The following is a 17685-nucleotide window of genomic DNA, read 5'->3' as shown; positions in this document are numbered from 1 at the left end:
CCAGGCGCGGTGGCTCACGCCTGTAATCCCAGCACTTTGGGAGGCCAAGGTGGGTGGATCACGAGGTCAGGAGATCGAGACCATCCTGGCTAACACGGTGAAACCCCAGTCTCCACTAAAAAATACAAAAAAATTAGCTCGGTGTGGTGGCACAGCCTGTAGTCCCAGCTCCAAGGGAGCTGAATGAGAATGAGGCAGGAGAATGGCGTGAACCTGGGAGGCGGAGCTTGAAGTGAGCCGAGATCGCGCCACTGCACTCCAGCCTGGGCGACAGAGCGAGACTCCGTCTCAAAAAAAGAAAAAAGTTAAATCAAATCTGGGCAAAAAACACATAAAAGCAAGCTGTAGTATGATGAATCTTAATTATAAATATTGATAACCAAAATCATGGTACTAGTAAGTAAAGAACATCTCAGGAATACACTAATGATTTGGTCTTAAATATTAATATAATTAAACATACTACTAGAGCAAAGGAAAAGCCCTGATAATCCCTCTGGACACTGAGAAGGCTTTGATAAAAATCTAACATCTACATTTTCCTCAGAGAGTCTTAATAGTTTGAGAACACACAGATACATTTTTATTATGGCAAGGAAAATACATGTCTTCATACAAGTTAAACGTTGAGACATTACAACGTCCCACTGATGTCGAGAACAAGATAAGCATGCCACCTGAATCACTGACTCAACACTGATCTCAAATGCAACTAGATACAAGAAATAAGAGACACATTGGAAAGAAGTCAGAAGTAAATCTTAGAAACAAGTAGGAATCACAGTTTGTGGTTGATTATAACATTCATACATAAAAATCAACTACTTTCTTATACAATGGGATAAAATAGAAAATAGAGTGGAATAAATCATTCCATTGAAAATGGTAGCCAAATGATAAAACATCTGGAAATCCACAACTATAAATTCAAAGCACCTTCGTGAACAAAATCATAAAACACTACTAAGTTATATAAAATTAGACTTAAACACAAGATTTCGTGCTGTTGAATAGGAAGACTCAATCTGTAAATTCACTGTGACTCTAATGGAAAAAAAGATTCATATGAGAGAGAGATTCAGAGTCGAAGGAAGTGTTGACTTGAAAATACTGATATTAGTATGAATAATGCTTTAGAAATTAAAGGCATTCATAGAGATAAATAGAACAGAAGTAGAACCAAACACTTAAAGAAATTTAGTTTACAAATAAGGCTGCATTTTGAACAGCTGGGGAAAACACTATGACTGGATTTTAGAAATGCATTATTACATAGTTATTGATACAACTGACCACCATTTGGAGGAAAAAGTATGGATTTTTCCCTCATTTCCTGCAATAAATGAATTCCAGGGAGTCCGAAGGTAAACAAATAAAACCATAAAGTTTCAGAAGAAAATGTGAGTAAGTTTATTTATCATCTCAGAATGAGGAAGGCTTTTAAAAACTGGAAACAAATCCCACAATTGACAAAGAAAAATACTGATAAATTGACAACATAAAAATTTAAACTCTATGCCAATAAATAAGGAAATCAATAAATAACATCCAAAGACAAATGATAAACAAAAATATTTTAAAGGCATAAGACAAAAATGTCCCGAAGTACATGAGCAAATTAATTAAGAAAAAGCCAAATAACCCATTTAGGAACTGGGTAAAATATATAAATGTATCCAAAGTAAAATTACAAAAAATCTGAAAAGATGTCCCATTTTATACACAATAAAATAAACCAAAATCAGAATAATATTCCTAAATATCATGTGTCACCAATTATATTGGGAAAAACATTAAGTTTGAAAATACCCAGTGCTATTATAGAAAGTTGAGAAATTGGGTCTTTTATTGTACTCTTGATGGAGTTACATCCATCGATCAGTTTCTAGAAGATCTGGCAATATCTATCAAAATTTTAAATACATGTAACCTTAAACGCAGTAATTTCATTTCTAAGTTGGAATTTATACCAAGTTTTAGTCACAAAACAATGTCAAGATATATGTACAAGTATGCCAATTATAGATTTGTATATAAAAATAAAAACTGGAAATATCCATATGTTCGCCAATAAAAGGCTACTCAAATAAATGATAGCCCACTGAGACAATGGAACGCTGAGCTACTAGGAGGCATGAGGTAGATCTTTATGTGTTACTATGGGACGACCTCTAAGACAAAACACCATGTGAAGAATGCAAGGTGCAGCGCACTCCACAGAGAGCTAGTGCTGGAAAGGGAAGGTCTCTTCATAACCCCCGTTCTTCCTCCTTTGGCCTCTTATCTTCTTTTCTTCCTTTCTAGAAATGCCCTTAGAAGCTCATTCATGGTCCCCTCTGAGAGAGAAAACAGGGAGTATGGGAGGCTGTTGTTTTTAATACTTTTCTAACTATGCGCACATCTATTTCTTATTACTTTATTAAATGACAGAGTAGTTATTTGAGGGGCCAAAATATGCACAACTTTTGTTTGCATTTTATATGTTCCTGTATAAAATACAAAACCAAAAAGGTTTCTTTTTAAAGCAAAACTGTGGAAGGGATCATTTTTGGGATAATGATAAGAAACGAAGCATTCCTTTTATGTATCAAAACACTTCTACTTGTTTCTAAAGACACTGTAACAGGAAAAACAAATGAAAATCTTGTGCATGGTTCATCCATAGCACATGGATGGAGTGCCTGCTGAGGAAGATCCTACTCCAAAGCCGCCTGAGGCTGGAATGTCCTGATTCACCAACTTTCTCATAAGTGAGGTCTCTTCTCTTGTCACACACACAGGTACCTCACACTTAAACACACACACACACACCGAACACACACAAGCTTCCATTTTCCTCCACTGCAAAGTCATGTGCATTAATCCCAGAAATGAGTGAGCCAGATGGCTGGAAAAACACATACAATTTATTTAACTCTCGAAATCAAATCTTCCTCATGATGTTCCCATCTCAGGGATTAGAAGCAAATTAAAAATCTCTAGGGGCTCAGATGCCTTCTACAGTTTTGAGCTCTGAGCGGTTGTTGGATGACACAGTGGAACAGAAGAGGTCTTTCTTGGTGAATTACCCTCTGATCTTATTAAAGAATAAGAATGAGACCATCCAGGCTAACACGATGAAATCCTATCTCTACTAAAAATACAAAAAATTAGCCGGGCGTGGTGTCGGGCGCCTGTAGTCCCAGCTACTGGGGGAGGCTGAGGCAGGAGAACGGCGTGAACCCAGGAGGTGGAGCTGGCAGTGAGCCGAGATTGCGCCACTGCACTCCAGCCTGGGTGACAATCTAAGGGAAGAGATGCATCATCACTTAGGTTTAAAAATGAAAGTTTCTCTTGTTTTCAAGTTGCCCACCTCCAGTGAATCCACCCAAGGACTCTGAGCCAGCTTTCGGGGCTGCAGCTGGGGTGGACGGGCTTGGAGCAGGCAGACTCCCAAAAGTCAGAACCCAGAATTGCTGGCTTGTCAGTCACTGAGGGTCTGCCAGTTCTTCCCTGCTGCCTGCCACTGGCCAGGTATCCAGAGAAGGGATGGGCCACACCATCTGCTCCCTGGCGCCTGCCATACTGGGGACTAGAAGAGTTCCCAGCCCCTACTTCCTAGCCCTGACACATGCAGAAAGGGCCTAGGAATATGTTCACTTTATGTTGTGCATTTGTAGGCACGCACACATTTCTAAGACTAATTAAGTCTAGTGCAGGTGAATCAGTTAACACATTTTTGTTTTTAAAGCCCGCATAAATGGCTTCACTTAGCTTTAGCTATTCTTTTGGGCTGTTAATTCTACTAGAACTCTATTTGTCCCGTGGGTTCTACAGAATAGAACAGATTTGCTCAACTCCTCAGTGTCTGAGAGCAGCACCTAGGAGTTATCTGGGATCCACCAGAGACACTCCATGGGGTCTGCCCCTTGTTCAGAATAAACAGAACCCTGTGTCCCTTTGATTTCCTTGACAGGGTAGGTTTGCAGAAGTCAGGAAGGCTGGTAAAAAGATCCTTAGTAAGACCAACATTGTCTTTTCTTTTAACGTACAAACAGCATAAAGCTGCTTCTGTCTACCAACTGTCTCTGATAGAAAAAAACAAAAACTTGAAGAAAAGCTAACAGAGAGGGTTTTAGTTTTAGTTTTTTGTTTTCCTTCCACCAGTAAATTATTGGAATGGATTTAGTGAGTCTGGTTTATTTTAGCTTCAATTTAGGTTTGTACACAAGCAAAAAGCAAATGTTGAATTTTCAGGTAGGCCTTCATGGCAAGTGGCATGCAGACATGCAAAACCAACTGTCCCGGGGTGAGGAGCCACTGGGAGCTCTCTGAAGGGCTTTCCAGGCAGTGGGCTAATGGGCAAAATGACTTCTCAGTGGCCCTGCTGACCGACAGTGCGGATGTGCCAAGGGGATCTATCAGCCCACCTGAGAGTATTCAACTGAGTGCTGAGCTCCTACTACCTAAAGTAATGAGGAAACCGTGAGCAACACGACTGACAGCCAGAAGGGAACATCGGAGTTGTGGCGTTTAATGTTGTCCCGGATTAGCACCCCAAAATCTCGCCAAGCCAAAGGCCTCGCCCATCTGTGAGTTTTCCACATGTACAGAACCAGGCGTGGTTACGCAAAGTCTTTGGACACGGCCTCCACGAAGTTGGGAGCCGACATCAGGATGCCGATGGTGCAGATGATGGTGAAGACCGAGAAGGCCATGAGGCACAGGCGGTCCACCACGCAGGCGGCGAACTTCCACTCGCTGCAGACCGCCTCGCTTTCGTCCTGGCAGCGAAAGCGGTTGGCGATGTAGCGGACCTCCTCCAGGATCTTGGCCAGGTCCGGGTCCCCCTCGGGGGGCTGCCCACCGTGCAGGAGGTGCTCGTCGTGTGTGGGGGAGCAGGCCATGCGGCCGCACACCACCCCGGAGTCGGGGGTCGGGGCGCAATGCATGCCATCCAGGCCGCGGAAGCCGATGTACAGCAGGTTCCCGTTGCTGGCGGGTGGCGGCGCCACGGCGCTCATCTCCACGCTGGCCAGGCTGCAGCGGCGCTGCTTGTGCTGGCAGGCCGGGCGCACCTTATCCTCTCCGGGCCTCTTCATGCGCAGGAACCACGCGCACCAGTTCAGAAGGATGACTCTGGTCTGGGGAGACAACAGAACGTTAGGAGCGGCCCCGAGGCAGGCTTCGGCTGATCCCAACAGCAGTGAGATCCTACAATACAAGCCCTGCTTCACTGGTCCTGGGGGTAGCAGGCTCCACTGCCTCCCGGATGATTTTAGCAGGCAAGCAGTGCCTGCTCATGACAAGCAGTTGAGTTCAAAGTGAGGCGAGACTAAAACTGATGCACCCTGGGAAGAAGCTAGATTGTTCTCAGGGGCGGGCACACTGCAATCTCAGGGAAGACAGCCTCGTGGGAGGGGAACGCTATGTGAGCTGTGTCAAGAGGGAAAGTCGATTTCCCTCTCTGATCCTTCCTCATCTGTAACCTGGGGACCTTCAGACCTAACTCTGGCTCCCACACTACCTGTTAGGTGTCCTGGAAGGCCACTGCAAATAGGCAGAGTGCCCGGGCGGCTATAAATGTTCAAAGGCAACCCCAGGACATCCAAGAGACACCAGGTGAACTTGAAGCTTGAAGCAGTTCAGACTTCCAACATCTGATTACCACATCTCTTGTGATGATGTGAACACTTTGCAAAGCTGTTTTTCAAAGTACCCTGATAAAAAGCAAATACCAAGGAACTTCCTGTGAAACAGAAACTAGGTTAGTGGTCTCCAATCTGATCCCAAGATTTAAGAGGCGGTGCTGTGCCCCAGAGGTGCTACATTGTTAAGACATGAAAACTTATTAAAGTCTTTTGATCTATTTAAAGACAGCCTTGGGTATTATTTCTTTTGGCCAGGGGCTCTGTGAAAAATTTCCTGAGACACTAAAGTGCTGTGAACCAAGGAAGTTTCAGAACCTCTAACCTAACTCAGTGGGCTTCAATGAAGACTGAATAAGATGATGTCTGGGAGAGTACTTTGAAAAGTGGAAGGTGGAAGTTGGCAAACTTTCTGTAAAGGGCCAGGCAACTACTCACTTCTGCTGATGTAGCACACATTGAAGGCGTCAAATGGATGGGCATGTTTCCTAAAATAACTTACTTACAAAAACACTTGGTGGACTGGATTTGGCCACCTAGGCCATAGTTTGCTAACTTCCGGTCTAAAGTGTGTCCTAGAATGCACGAAAGAAGCTGGAGAAAAATCACCCCATGGAGTTCATCCTGGTTTTGCCTGTCATGGAAAGAAGAGAGACATCCAAAGCCTCAATCCAGGTAAAGCAGCATTCTTGCAAGCCCATCCAGGTAAGTGTGTGAAAAATGGACCCTTTCCCTGAAATTATCCAGATCCTGATTTCATTTACATTTTGTTTTATGATTGTGGGGAAATTCCATCAGTAACCTAGCAGGTAGATTTCCTATCTTTAGGAAATATACAGATAGTAAATTGTGCAGTTCGTATCTACAGAGCTTTCATTCCTGGTAATCTTTTTATAACATCTTATCAAAGATAACGGCAACCAACAGGTCTGGGGACAAGAACAGGGAAGCATAAGACCAGTTTCATTGCAGCTATAAAAATAACCCTTCGTTTCCCATTGTACTTGACAAGCAGGCGGCACTCTGCATGTCCTGGAAAGGTTGGGTCTGCTGACCTTAGAGGGTTTGTTATGATCAGTAAGGAGCAGGGACATATGGCCCCATGTGAAACCTTGGGTGAGTTGGGCCCTCCATACAAGGCTCATGAGACAAGTCATCTCACTTGGGCCTTTCAGGGTCCTGTGAAAGGAGTATAATCCCCCCACTTTATAGACCAACAAACTGAGGTTCAAAGAGGCTAATAAACTGGCCCAAGGACATACGATGAGTAAGTAAGTGGTTATGTCACTTCACATGTTTAGCCTTTCCCAGACTCATCTGTCAAAAGGTCGTCTACAGGATTCTCTTCAAAACTCGTGCAACCCCACCCCTCTGGGAAGGCACCAGAAAGCCTGAGCCAGCTCTCTCGGGGGGCTGCAGGGCAGTGAGTGTGCCTGCATGCACTGGCAGCTGTGCACACGGGGAGCGAGCAGCACCAGGCACTTCTCCCTCCATGCAGGGTCTACACATCCCCCAGTGCACATCTCAAGCTCATACGATACACACTGCCAAGTCTATTTTGAATTCCATAGCCTGAATCATTAGCTTTCAAAGCCAAAGCATTTAAAAGATAAAATTATCCTCTTGGCACTCCTCAAACTGTGCTCTTGACCTCTTCTGTTAGGTTACAGTTTTGTTTCTGGCTGTGCAAATGTCACATAATGCCACCGCACCCGGCAGTATCTTCTTCATGGCAACAGATCATAATAAAAGTCCCTCGGAGGCTGTTTGTGTTTCACATACACATGGAATGAAGGAAAAATGCAGTGTGCTATATAAAGCGAGAGAAATGCATAAGCTTCATCTTTCATTTGCAGCCAACTGGTTTTAATAAGCTTTTATGCTGAGAGGTGAATAATTAGCATATGTTCTTAATTAAGATTGTTCTGGGGCAGTAGAGTGCTACAGGTCATTAAAAATGGTTTCGTGTCTCAATGTCTTAATTTTCTTATCTTCTCATCAGTCAAAATACAAGAAATGAGAATAGGTGTTTAGATTTTTGTATTTGCATAAATAAGTACTAGAAGGAAAAAGGAGGAATTCATTACAATGGTTCTGTACCAGTCGGTATTGGTGGTAGATGCAGGGGAAGGGGAAGGAATGGGAGCAGGATTTCCTTATGTATAATTTTAATTTTATTTAGACTTTAGAAACAGGTAAATGTATTACCTGCTTCAAACTGATGGATGGATAGGTAGAAAGAGCAGTAAACCAGCAAGCCCCCAGCTCTCAGGCCTCCCACCTCTGGCCTTGCATTTTTTTAAGTGAGTCAGGGTTATAAGGAAATCAGACAAAAATACAGGTGAATGTGTGCAAATGTACCCCAGTGTTTTAAGGGGGGGCGCTTCACAAAACAAGCCTCAGGGAACGTAGTGATGTGGTCTGTGTGTGCGATGTCACCATGTAGGCTGAGCTCACGTTACTGCTGGTGTAATGAGCTACAAGTGAGTCCTTTTTTTTTTTTTTTTTTTTTTTTTTTTTTTTTTTAAAAAAAGAGATGGGGTTTTGCTCTGTCACCCAGGCTGGAGGGCAATGACATCATCATAGCTCACTGGAGCCTGGAGCTCCTGGGCTCACATGATGCTCCCACCTCAGCCTCCCAGGGAGCTGGGACTACAGGCACACACCACTATGAGAGGCTCACAAGTAAGTCTTCACTAAAGAGTGTATAAGGGGAATGGGCCATGCAGGTGCAACTCTGAGAAGAAACAGTAATTTTGTAAAGCATTTCTTAAGAAGTAGTCTTTGCTAAGCGAGCATTCGGGTAACTGAACTACTGCACAATGAAATGTTTCAGGAGGCCCAGCAATCCCCTATTCCTGGAGGGTCACCTGCTGGCATCTCACCCCTACAGCTGCTTTTAGCTTGTTGTTGATTCCTAGATTCCCTTCTGAACTGGCACACAAGTGCTCTCCAGAGACAGGCAGCTTTTGGGATGTGAGGGTCTTTTTAGCTCCCCAAATCCTTAGGCCAGGCTCTCTAGACAGGAGGACAGGGAAGATTTACAAAGCCCACATGAAGCGGGAAGCAGCTCAGGCCCTGCCTAGGTCTTCATCAAGGCTTCCTGACTGCCAGGCGAGGGTGGCTGCAGAGCTCCGGACACCAGACCCTGCAGGAGAGGATCCCTGGGTGGGTAAGCATCCGTAGACGTGGCCGGGCACGGTGCCAGCAGCTGGGGCAGGAATGGTATGGCCCAGGCTAAGCTGACAGGCTGTGGAATGCAATCCTTTATGTTTTCATCCATTTCCTTTTATCCCGTCCCCCTTCCCCACTGGTGACAATTAGTCTTTGTTTTATAGACTTCTGGTTGGATGATATCCCTATAGGTACTGAACGTACAGATTTGTACGTGGCTCATTCTGTTTCTTACTCTTTTCGCTCCTCATTCTGTTGTGAAGCCTCAACCATGTTGCTACACGTCTGTCTCATCTGTTGCTTCCAACTGCAGCACAGTGCTTCACAGCATGCATCAAAAAAAACTACCTTCTCAAAACACCGTGCTGATAGAACACACAGGGCAGCCAGTTTGAGAGCCTTACTCTGCAGCATCAGATTAGACAGCAGTGCCACAGGGCATCCAGGAACACGCGCACCATGACTGCACGCTATGCAAAGACACGTCAATGGGTGATGAAATACAAAAACAAAGCTATTTCTGGCTGGGCACGATGGCTCACACCTGTAAATCCCAGCATTTTGCGAGGCTGACGTGGCCAGATCACGAGGTCAGGAGTTCGAGACCAGCCTGGCCAACATAGTGAAACCCCATCTCTACTAAAAATACAAAAAAAAAAAATTGGCCAGGCGTGCTGGCATGTGCCTGTAGTCCCAGCTATTTGGGAGGCTGAGGCAGGAGAATCGCTTGAACCCAGGAGGTACAAGTTGCAGTGAGCCGAGATTACGCCACTGCACTCCAGCCTGGGTGACACAGTGAGACTCCGTCTCAAAAAACAAACAACCCAAAGCTATTTCTTTAGGAATGCCCGTTTTTTGTGCAATTTTTGAAATAGATAAACCCTAGGAGGAGCCTCCTTTAGGGAGGGGCTCTGACTCTGTCGGGGGTGGGAGGAACATACCCACTTGGGCATCTTGCCCCCGTCGGGGTCGTGGTGGTGGTACTGCAGCACGATCACCGTCACCACCACCGAGAGGCCCACGATGATCATGGTGCTGGCGAAGTACTGGGCTGTGGAGAGAACAGATGCAGGGTGAGACCCGGAGCTCCTGCGGCACTGAACATCACAGGACACGCACACCCTGACCAGGTTCTCTGACCATCAGGGCCTCAGGATGCAGTGATGCCACAGGCGGGGCAGATGGCCTCCTGTCACCAGCCAGGCCTGCAGCCCACGTTCTGGGTGCGCAAAACCAGCCAGCGTGGTCTGACTTCCCACCCACGGAGTGGCCTTCCCTCACTTCACTGCACTTCCATGCACTCTGGCCTCCTTGTCAGTCAATAAGAGCTAGCATTGCCTGACAGGATGGTGATAAGGTTGTTCCTGTGAGTAAATACTGGATGTCAGGGCATGGGAACCATCCAGTGTTTATGATGCAGGCCTCTACTGTGCTCCAGGGGCACAATGAGGGCAAACCTGCACACCACCTGGCTGCCAACTGTCCAGCCTGAGGAAGGGGTCAGTGGCAGGGACTTTTCAGGACGAGAACTTCAGTCTCAGCTTTGGCTCTAATGGGCCATGCGTGTCCTTCCACCTGGGCCCAGGTGAGAAGCAGCATGGAGCATCTGAGTGCTTCCACCCTGGTCCACTAGCTACTGGTTGTGAGTTTGAAGTGAATGCTCAGCCTCTTTGGGCCTCAGCTCTTCAATGGGGGTGGTGCAAAGGATGATGTTTGCGTCTCCCAACAAAGTTCATGTGTTAAAACCCTAGTCCTAACTGGGATGGTATCTGGAGGTGGGGCTTTGGGATGTATGAGATTGTGATTTATAATAAGAAATATGTATTTGGTCTTCCTCCCATTTCCTGGCACACAGCTCCTAAAACCTTTGAATCTCTGAAGTCATCAGTGTCTTTTTATATGCTAATAAGATGACTTATGGCTGAAGTTCCTGGATACCCTCAGGATGGGGTTTGGTTGCCAGGGGAACCAGTCAAGTAATTAGAGTTGGAACCTTCAAGCCCTGTCCCCTCTCCCAATGAAAGACATACTGAGGGTTGAGTTGGTCACCAGTGGCCAATGATGTAATCAATCATTCCGACGTAGTGAAGCCTCCATAAAAACCCAAAAGGATGGAGTTCTTTGGAGACTTTCCCGGTGCTGAACACGTGGAGGTGTTTGGAGGGTGATGTGCCCAGAGAGGGCATGGAAGCTCCATGCCCCTTCTCAAATACCTTGCCCTATGTACTTCTTTCATCTGATTGCTCATCTGTACTTTATAATTAATGAATAAATATAAGTAAAGTGTTTCCCTGAGTTTACTAGAGTGAGCCACTCTAGTAAATGGCTGAACTCAAAGATGTGCTTTTGGGAACTCCCTGATTTATAGAGTTGGTCGGAAGCATGGGAAGCCGGAAGTTCTAACTGGCATCTCAAGTGGAAATGGTCTTGTGAGCCTTAATCTATGAGTGCTGTGCTAACTCCAGGTGGTGCCAGGACTGAAGTGAACTGACTGTAGGACACCCAGCTGGTTTCCAAGAATTGGTCGATGTGGGAGAAACGCCCCCCTTTGGTGTGAGAAGTGTTGAATAAGTAGAGAAATGGTGAGTGATTTTCTCAGGGTCCTTGAAGAGGTCCTGAGGGTGCAGCCCTCATGAATGGGATTAGAGTCCTTCATGAAAAGAGGCTAAAGAGCTAATTCACTCTCTTTTTGTCACGTGAGGCCACAGCGAGAAGAGGGTCATCTGTAAACCAGGGAGTGGCCCCTCACCCGAGCCCTGCTGGCACCCTTATCTAGGACTTGCAGCCTTGCAGAACTGTGAGAAATAAATGTCTGTTGTTCAGGCCCCCAGTCTACAGCAATTTGTTATGGTAGCCTCCATTAAAATAGAAACCCCTTCCTTGCAGCATTTGTGCAATCATGAGCAATTGCACAGGCCAAGATGTCTAGGAGAAAGGAGGTGGCGTTCTTTAGTGGGCAGCCCTGATTATTAAACCTTTGGTGTGGCTGTCTGCTCAAGAGGCTGAGCTCTAAGCAGCAAGCATGAGGGTGCAGGAGGCTAAGCGTTCAGCTAGCCCTCACTGGTCCTCACGCCGGGAAGAACTCGCTGCCTTCCTACAAAGACCAAGAGGTACCTGGGAGGAGCTTTGCCAGAGGTGGAAGTTCAAGACCTAAAGTTAGCATCAGGGCTCCTGAGAAAAGGAAGGAGGCTGGAGCAAACCATGACCCTTATGAGCTGAATTGTACTTCCCCCTAGAATTCACATGTTGAAGCCCTAACCCCTAGTACTCTAGGATGTGACTGGACTTGGAGATAGTGTCCCTAAGGAGGTCATTAAGTACCATTAGGTCAAGTCCTGATCCAATCTGACTGGTGTTCTTTTAATGAAGAAGAGGAAATGTGGACACACAGAGATACACCAGGGATGCAGGTGCACAGAGGAACTACCAGGGGAGGACAAAGCATTGTGAAAGTGGTTGTCTGCAAGCCCGGGGGAGAGGTCTCAGGATAAACCATCCCTGATGGCCCCTTGGTCTTGGACTTTCAGCAGTGCAACTGTGAGAAAATAAATTTCTGTGATTGAAGCCCCCAAGTCCATAGTATTTTGTCACGGTGGCCTGAGCAGACCAACCACCTATGGAGAGAGGGGGGTCAAAGGATTGCCCAGACTGAAATTCCATCAACAGAGGGAAGCAAAGCTGATGTCCCTGGGGCCACTAGCATCCCATCCTTCTAGATGTGGGCTATGCACCAACCAAGCCTTTCCTAGCAGGTAATCAGTCCAGAGAGGGTCTGACAACTGTCCCAGGAGGGGTGGCTGCAAATCTCTACTGAAAGCAGTATGCTGGAAGGTAGAAAGAATGGAGTCAGAACCGGGTGGAGAGGTGGTTCTTCCCTGTCTGATGGTATCAAGAGAAAAATGATACCCACAAAGGCTTTTCATACTAACAGTTTCTCTGGCCAAAATACCGCACATACAGGGAGTTCCACAAAGAAGGGCCTTGGCTGCTTGCTTCCCAAAGCCTGGGGGTATCCAGGTAGGGCTCTCCCTCTAGCCCACCCCCAGGTAGACACACAGCATGGGTCCTCAAACAGCAGGGGCCAGCAGGTGTAATGAGTCTGTATACCTCCTTCCGACCTTCACTGCCCAATGGGAGTGGAGACTCTAGTTTTTGTTGTCCCTCCTTGGACAGAGGGTCATGCCTTATACCTGTGCAAAATGTATTTCTCATTCACATTTCCCTAAACACTTCTATTTTATACAGAGACACTGAGTTATCTCAGGACACAATAACCGTGTGCTTCTCCCATTTTAACAAAGGCTTTTTGGGTAAACATCTTAAGCTAAGATGATGCATTTCTAATGATAAAATATCTGGCTTCAAAGCAAGCATGAGGAGGAGAATTATGAGGGGAAGGGGGCATTTCTGCAAGTTAAAAGTCAAACCTCAAAGCTGAATATCCCCTTCCCCTTACTTGGGCCCAGGTGACTCTGAATAGTTACAGCAAATCATCCACCTTCCAGAGAAAATGGGGGCAGTGCAGCCCTATTTCTTCTAGTTTCATCTGCTGGGAAATCCTGGGCACACCCTAACCCCATATATCTGAGAGGAATCCGACTCTTGCCTTACCTATCAATGGTACTGAATCAGATGTTGCGGGCATGATCTCAGCCACGAGCAGCATGAAGACAGTAAGAGAGAGTAAGACTGTTATCCCTGAAACATAAACACACAGCGGTTCCTCAGACAAAACAGACAAGAACGCCTCAATTCTATCCAACGAGGGCTCCTAACCTGACACTCAAAGAACGAGGGATGGGGGTGCTGGGGGATGCTGTGGAATGCACATTTTGGGCGTGTGCATTTTCCAGGGGACATTCTATGCCACTTACCAGAGTCCCAAAGGAGTCTCTTATGGAGACAAGTTTAGGACCCAGAATTTTAAAAGCATCAACACAAACTGAAAAATTTAACTTAGCACAATTATCTCTCATATTTTTTGTAAACTATTATTGAGAAGTAGTTTCACGTAGCAGGAAAAAGAAAATATGCAGTCAGGAGACCTGGTTTCAGGTCTTAAGTTTGCTACTCAGCTAGCTATGTGACCTTAGATATAATATTCAACCTTTCTGAACCTCATACTCAGAAGATATGGGTTTGGGAATAATTTCTACTATATGCTACATCTAATGTTTAGTAACTCTTTAAGACATTGAGAAACTCATCCCACCATTCGAAATCTTGGTTTTCTTAGCTTTGTATGGGGGTGATCATAAGAATTACACTCTGTACTGCAACATACAAATGCAAGCTGATACTAAGCTAAATTGTTCCCTTGATGACCAGTCGCCATCAAGGAACAGGTGGGGTGGCAGGAGGGAAGAAAGCACAGGCTCCTCGAGGCAGATTGGAGCTGGCCCCTCCCCGTGCATCCCCCCATCCTCTGAGGGTCCTCCAGTATTCTCCGGATCACACAGCCATCCAGCACGGAGCCCGAGTCAGGGACCTCTGGTGTCCTGGAGCCACCCTGGGCTAGGAGGTCTGTGTGCGATGAGCCAGGTAATCCCCGGGAACCCTGATGGAGTCCTGGGCTGTCTGCTATGAGTCCTCCAGAGCTGACCTCAGCAGAGGGGCCTCCAGTCTCAGAGACCCGGGTGCTTACCCAGGGAAATCTTCTCCCCGGAATCTGCAGGAAGCAGGAACACCAGCAGGGCAAGGGCAGAGATGAGCACACAGGGGATCAGCAGGTTGAGGCCATAGTAGAGGGTCCTGCGGCGCATGGTCACTGTGAAGGTGACATCGGGGTAGGGCTCTTTGCAGCACTCATAGAACTTTTCACTCCTCTTGCCGGGAATGCCTCCATAGGGAGGAGGAGAGAAGGAGCCATTGTTAGAATACAATAAATTACCCTGTTTAGTTCAATGTGTATACCACACACAAGCATAGCCCTAAAGTTTGCAAAGTGCTAAAAAAAAAAAAAAAAAAAAGGGGTGGGGGTTATTAGCTTGAATAAAACCTGTTGATTTACTATAGCATTAAGAGCATTTTAGTGATAGTTGGCCAAATTGGTAGATATTCTTTTGGTGGATTGGAAACACATGATTATAATAATTATAAATAATATATTACCAATTTTACAGTTATAAATATAATCATTGTTTTTCTATTTAAAATAATCAAATATAGGTTCCCATCAACTGAAGTTTGCCGTTCAACTTGCTTTTAGAAATGGAGTGGATCTGAATAACGTAGAGATACCTATCCTCACGCTGGTTTGTTTAAATGCATCCTCACTACAAGTGCCAGTTCCTCTTGGAAAGCATGGCATATCCTAATTGTTTTCTGTTTCTCCTCCTATAGCTCTCACTAAATTATGGAGACTACTGCAAAATTCAATAAATACTCACACCGAAAAGGACAGTGGAAAATCCCAAACTTTTAAAGCCTGCCCAGGAATAGAAAAGCTTTCTTCCAGGCTGTTAGTCTCATGGCTTACCCACTAGGTCCCATTCTCCATTGGGGATATAGCCACTGATATCTGCCTCCTGCATCTGCAGATCCAAGGACCAGCCTCCATAAGACCAGGATCCAAACTTCAGTTTGCAATGCTGCACATCAAAGGGAAACCAGCGCACGTCGATGTAGCAGGAACTCTTGAATATGCCTGTGTGGGTGATGGAAACGGAAGACTGAAACGGAAGCTGACCGAGACGCGCTCAAAATACGCAGCAGTTCCTTCAGCCGGTTCCGCCCTCCGCACTGCAGCTAACGCAGTCCAGAGCAAACTGAAGCTGTCTCTTTATTTAATTGCAAAATCTTTAAAACAGAATCTCAGCTCAGCTTCACTGTCTTTTAAAATCCAAACGTAACACTGACATGCTCTGTCAAAAACTGTTTTGTGGGCTTTCTGTGCAAAAAGCTCTATAATCTTGCATTTACCATGAGCATCTTCAGACTCTAAATAATAAAAGTAAAGAATGCAAAATATCTCAGAGAAGTTGATAACAATGATGATGAGGTTAGAAATAGAATCTAAAAGGTGTGTGTGTGTGTGGGTGTTGTGTGGGGTGAGGTGGGCATTTTCTTTAGGTTAAAAATTGGAAGAACACATGATTGTCGAGAAATATAATCTAGAATTCTGGTTAAAGCTAGAATTTTAACTAATTTAAATTCTAGACCAAGAACAGAACAAGCTGGGCACCGTGTCTCATGCCCATAATCCCAGTGACTCAGGACACTGAGGTGGGAGGGTCACTTGAGACTAGTAATTTGAGACCAGACTGGGCAACATAGTGAGACATCTCTAATAAAAAAATTAGCTGGGTGAGGTGGTGCATGTCTGTAGTCCCAGTCAGTCAGGAGGCTAAGGCAGGAGCATTGCTGGAACCCAGGAGTTTGAGGCTAAAGTGAAGTGAGCTATGATCGAGCCCCTGCACTCCATCCTGGGGAACACACCTAGAATCTGTAAGAAAAAAAGTTAAAAAAAAAAAAAAAAAAAAACAGATAAGTTTAAGCTGAAGAGATGGTGCTTGAAGGAAGAGTTTCCACTGAAAAGAGCTATTCCAGGCTAGGACAGGTTGGAAGTGGATTTCCCAGAGGGCCATGGGGAGGAAACCAGAAGAGGCCACTCCAGTTATTTACGCTCATGTGCTCTTCCTGGCCCAGAGGAAGGCTGCATGGCACAAGAAGACAGGCATAGACTCAGTGTCCAGGTGTTCCTGGGGCAGGGATGGCACTCTGCAAATTGCTGCTACTCAGTTACAGAAAGAATGCATGCAGGAAGGGCCTCCATAGCCTTGCAAAGAAGGACCCCACCCCACAACCGAGTTGGGAAAAGATACACATTTTGTCCCTGAAGTTCCTTTAAGTATGATTTGCGTCCTTACATGAAATGTTTATAGGAATCTGGAATTAACACAGACAATCCCCCTCCATTAATGGTTGGATCCCCCCAAAACCCACATTGTCTGCCAGTTAGAAAGCTTTGCAACTTCATGAGTCCATTTCTACGAAATGGCCCGAGACAGAGAATTTCTGAGACAGAAAGCAGATCAGTGGTTGCTGGGAGTAGGAATGGGAATTAACTGCAAACAAGCAAAAGGGATCTTTGTGGGGTGATGGGAATGTTCTAAAACTAGACTGTGGTAATGGTTGCATAATTCTGTAAATATACTAAAAATTGTTGAATCATGTACTTAAAATGCATGATATGTAAATTCTCTCTCAATAAAGCTGTTAAAAAATAAACACATGAAATGGGGGGAAAAGTCATGTTATGATCAAGTCTCTATTTCAAAGCTTGAACTCATTTTTTTCTACCCCTACCCCTCTAACTACAGACAGGGCAGCATCCTGGGACTAGTTCTACATTCCCAGGGAGCAGGCAAGGTTTCCAAACCAGGCAGCCCTGGGCCTTTCCTGCCAGTGTAAGGAAGCCCCTCATGGTCACAGGACAGCGTGTCCTGTCCTGACCAGAATCCAGGGACACTGCAGTGGGGACGCAGGCCTGGAGCCCCAGAGGGGGCTGCTGTACTCAGGCAGCTCGAGGCTTGCAGTACTCCTCCTGCAGCTGAAAATAGCCTCAGCCTTCCAAACAACCTGCAGCAGCATCTTCTACACTGGTGACTACCAGACGCTGTCTTCTAAAATAGCCCTCATAACCGAAAATGCAACGTGCAGGCCTGGTGAGAAAGACCTCGGGAGTGATGGAAGGCTCCCCCACTCACTACCCGCGTCTGCAAGGGTCCTGCTGGTAGGAGGAAATGCCAGGGCTTGCAGGAAACCGGATGCTTCGAGAAGCCTGAACAGCTGGACTTCTTCAATCTGTTCCAATATTATTGGGAGGTGTCTACCTACCACTGGCAGGTTCACTCACTCCTTTGTTCATTCAGGGGTAAATGCT

At 45.7% G+C, this 17685-nt stretch overlaps 1 protein-coding gene across 2 annotated transcripts in view; it reads right to left on the bottom strand.

Annotated features, from left to right (window-relative positions):
• Positions 1–528: 528 nt before the first annotated feature.
• LOC103245932 (neuronal acetylcholine receptor subunit alpha-7) overlaps positions 529–17685 on the bottom strand; it is a 145499-nt gene continuing 128342 nt past the window's right edge. For both annotated transcript variants that reach the window (XM_008017180.3, XM_038009782.2), the window contains 5 exons: positions 15280–15447; positions 14446–14640; positions 13413–13499; positions 9743–9852; positions 529–5123 (listed from right to left, as the gene is read on the bottom strand). In XM_008017180.3, the coding sequence (XP_008015371.2) occupies positions 4605–5123; positions 9743–9852; positions 13413–13499; positions 14446–14640; positions 15280–15447 (1079 nt within the window). In that variant the 3' untranslated portion in view covers positions 529–4604. The remainder of the gene's footprint in view (positions 5124–9742; positions 9853–13412; positions 13500–14445; positions 14641–15279; positions 15448–17685) is intronic.

Source organism: Chlorocebus sabaeus, chromosome 26 (genome assembly GCF_047675955.1).
Source record: "Chlorocebus sabaeus isolate Y175 chromosome 26, mChlSab1.0.hap1, whole genome shotgun sequence".
Classification (NCBI taxonomy): domain Eukaryota; kingdom Metazoa; phylum Chordata; class Mammalia; order Primates; family Cercopithecidae; genus Chlorocebus; species Chlorocebus sabaeus.
Note: the sequence above shows the minus strand (reverse complement) of the source record. Positions and strands in the feature narration are given on the sequence as shown.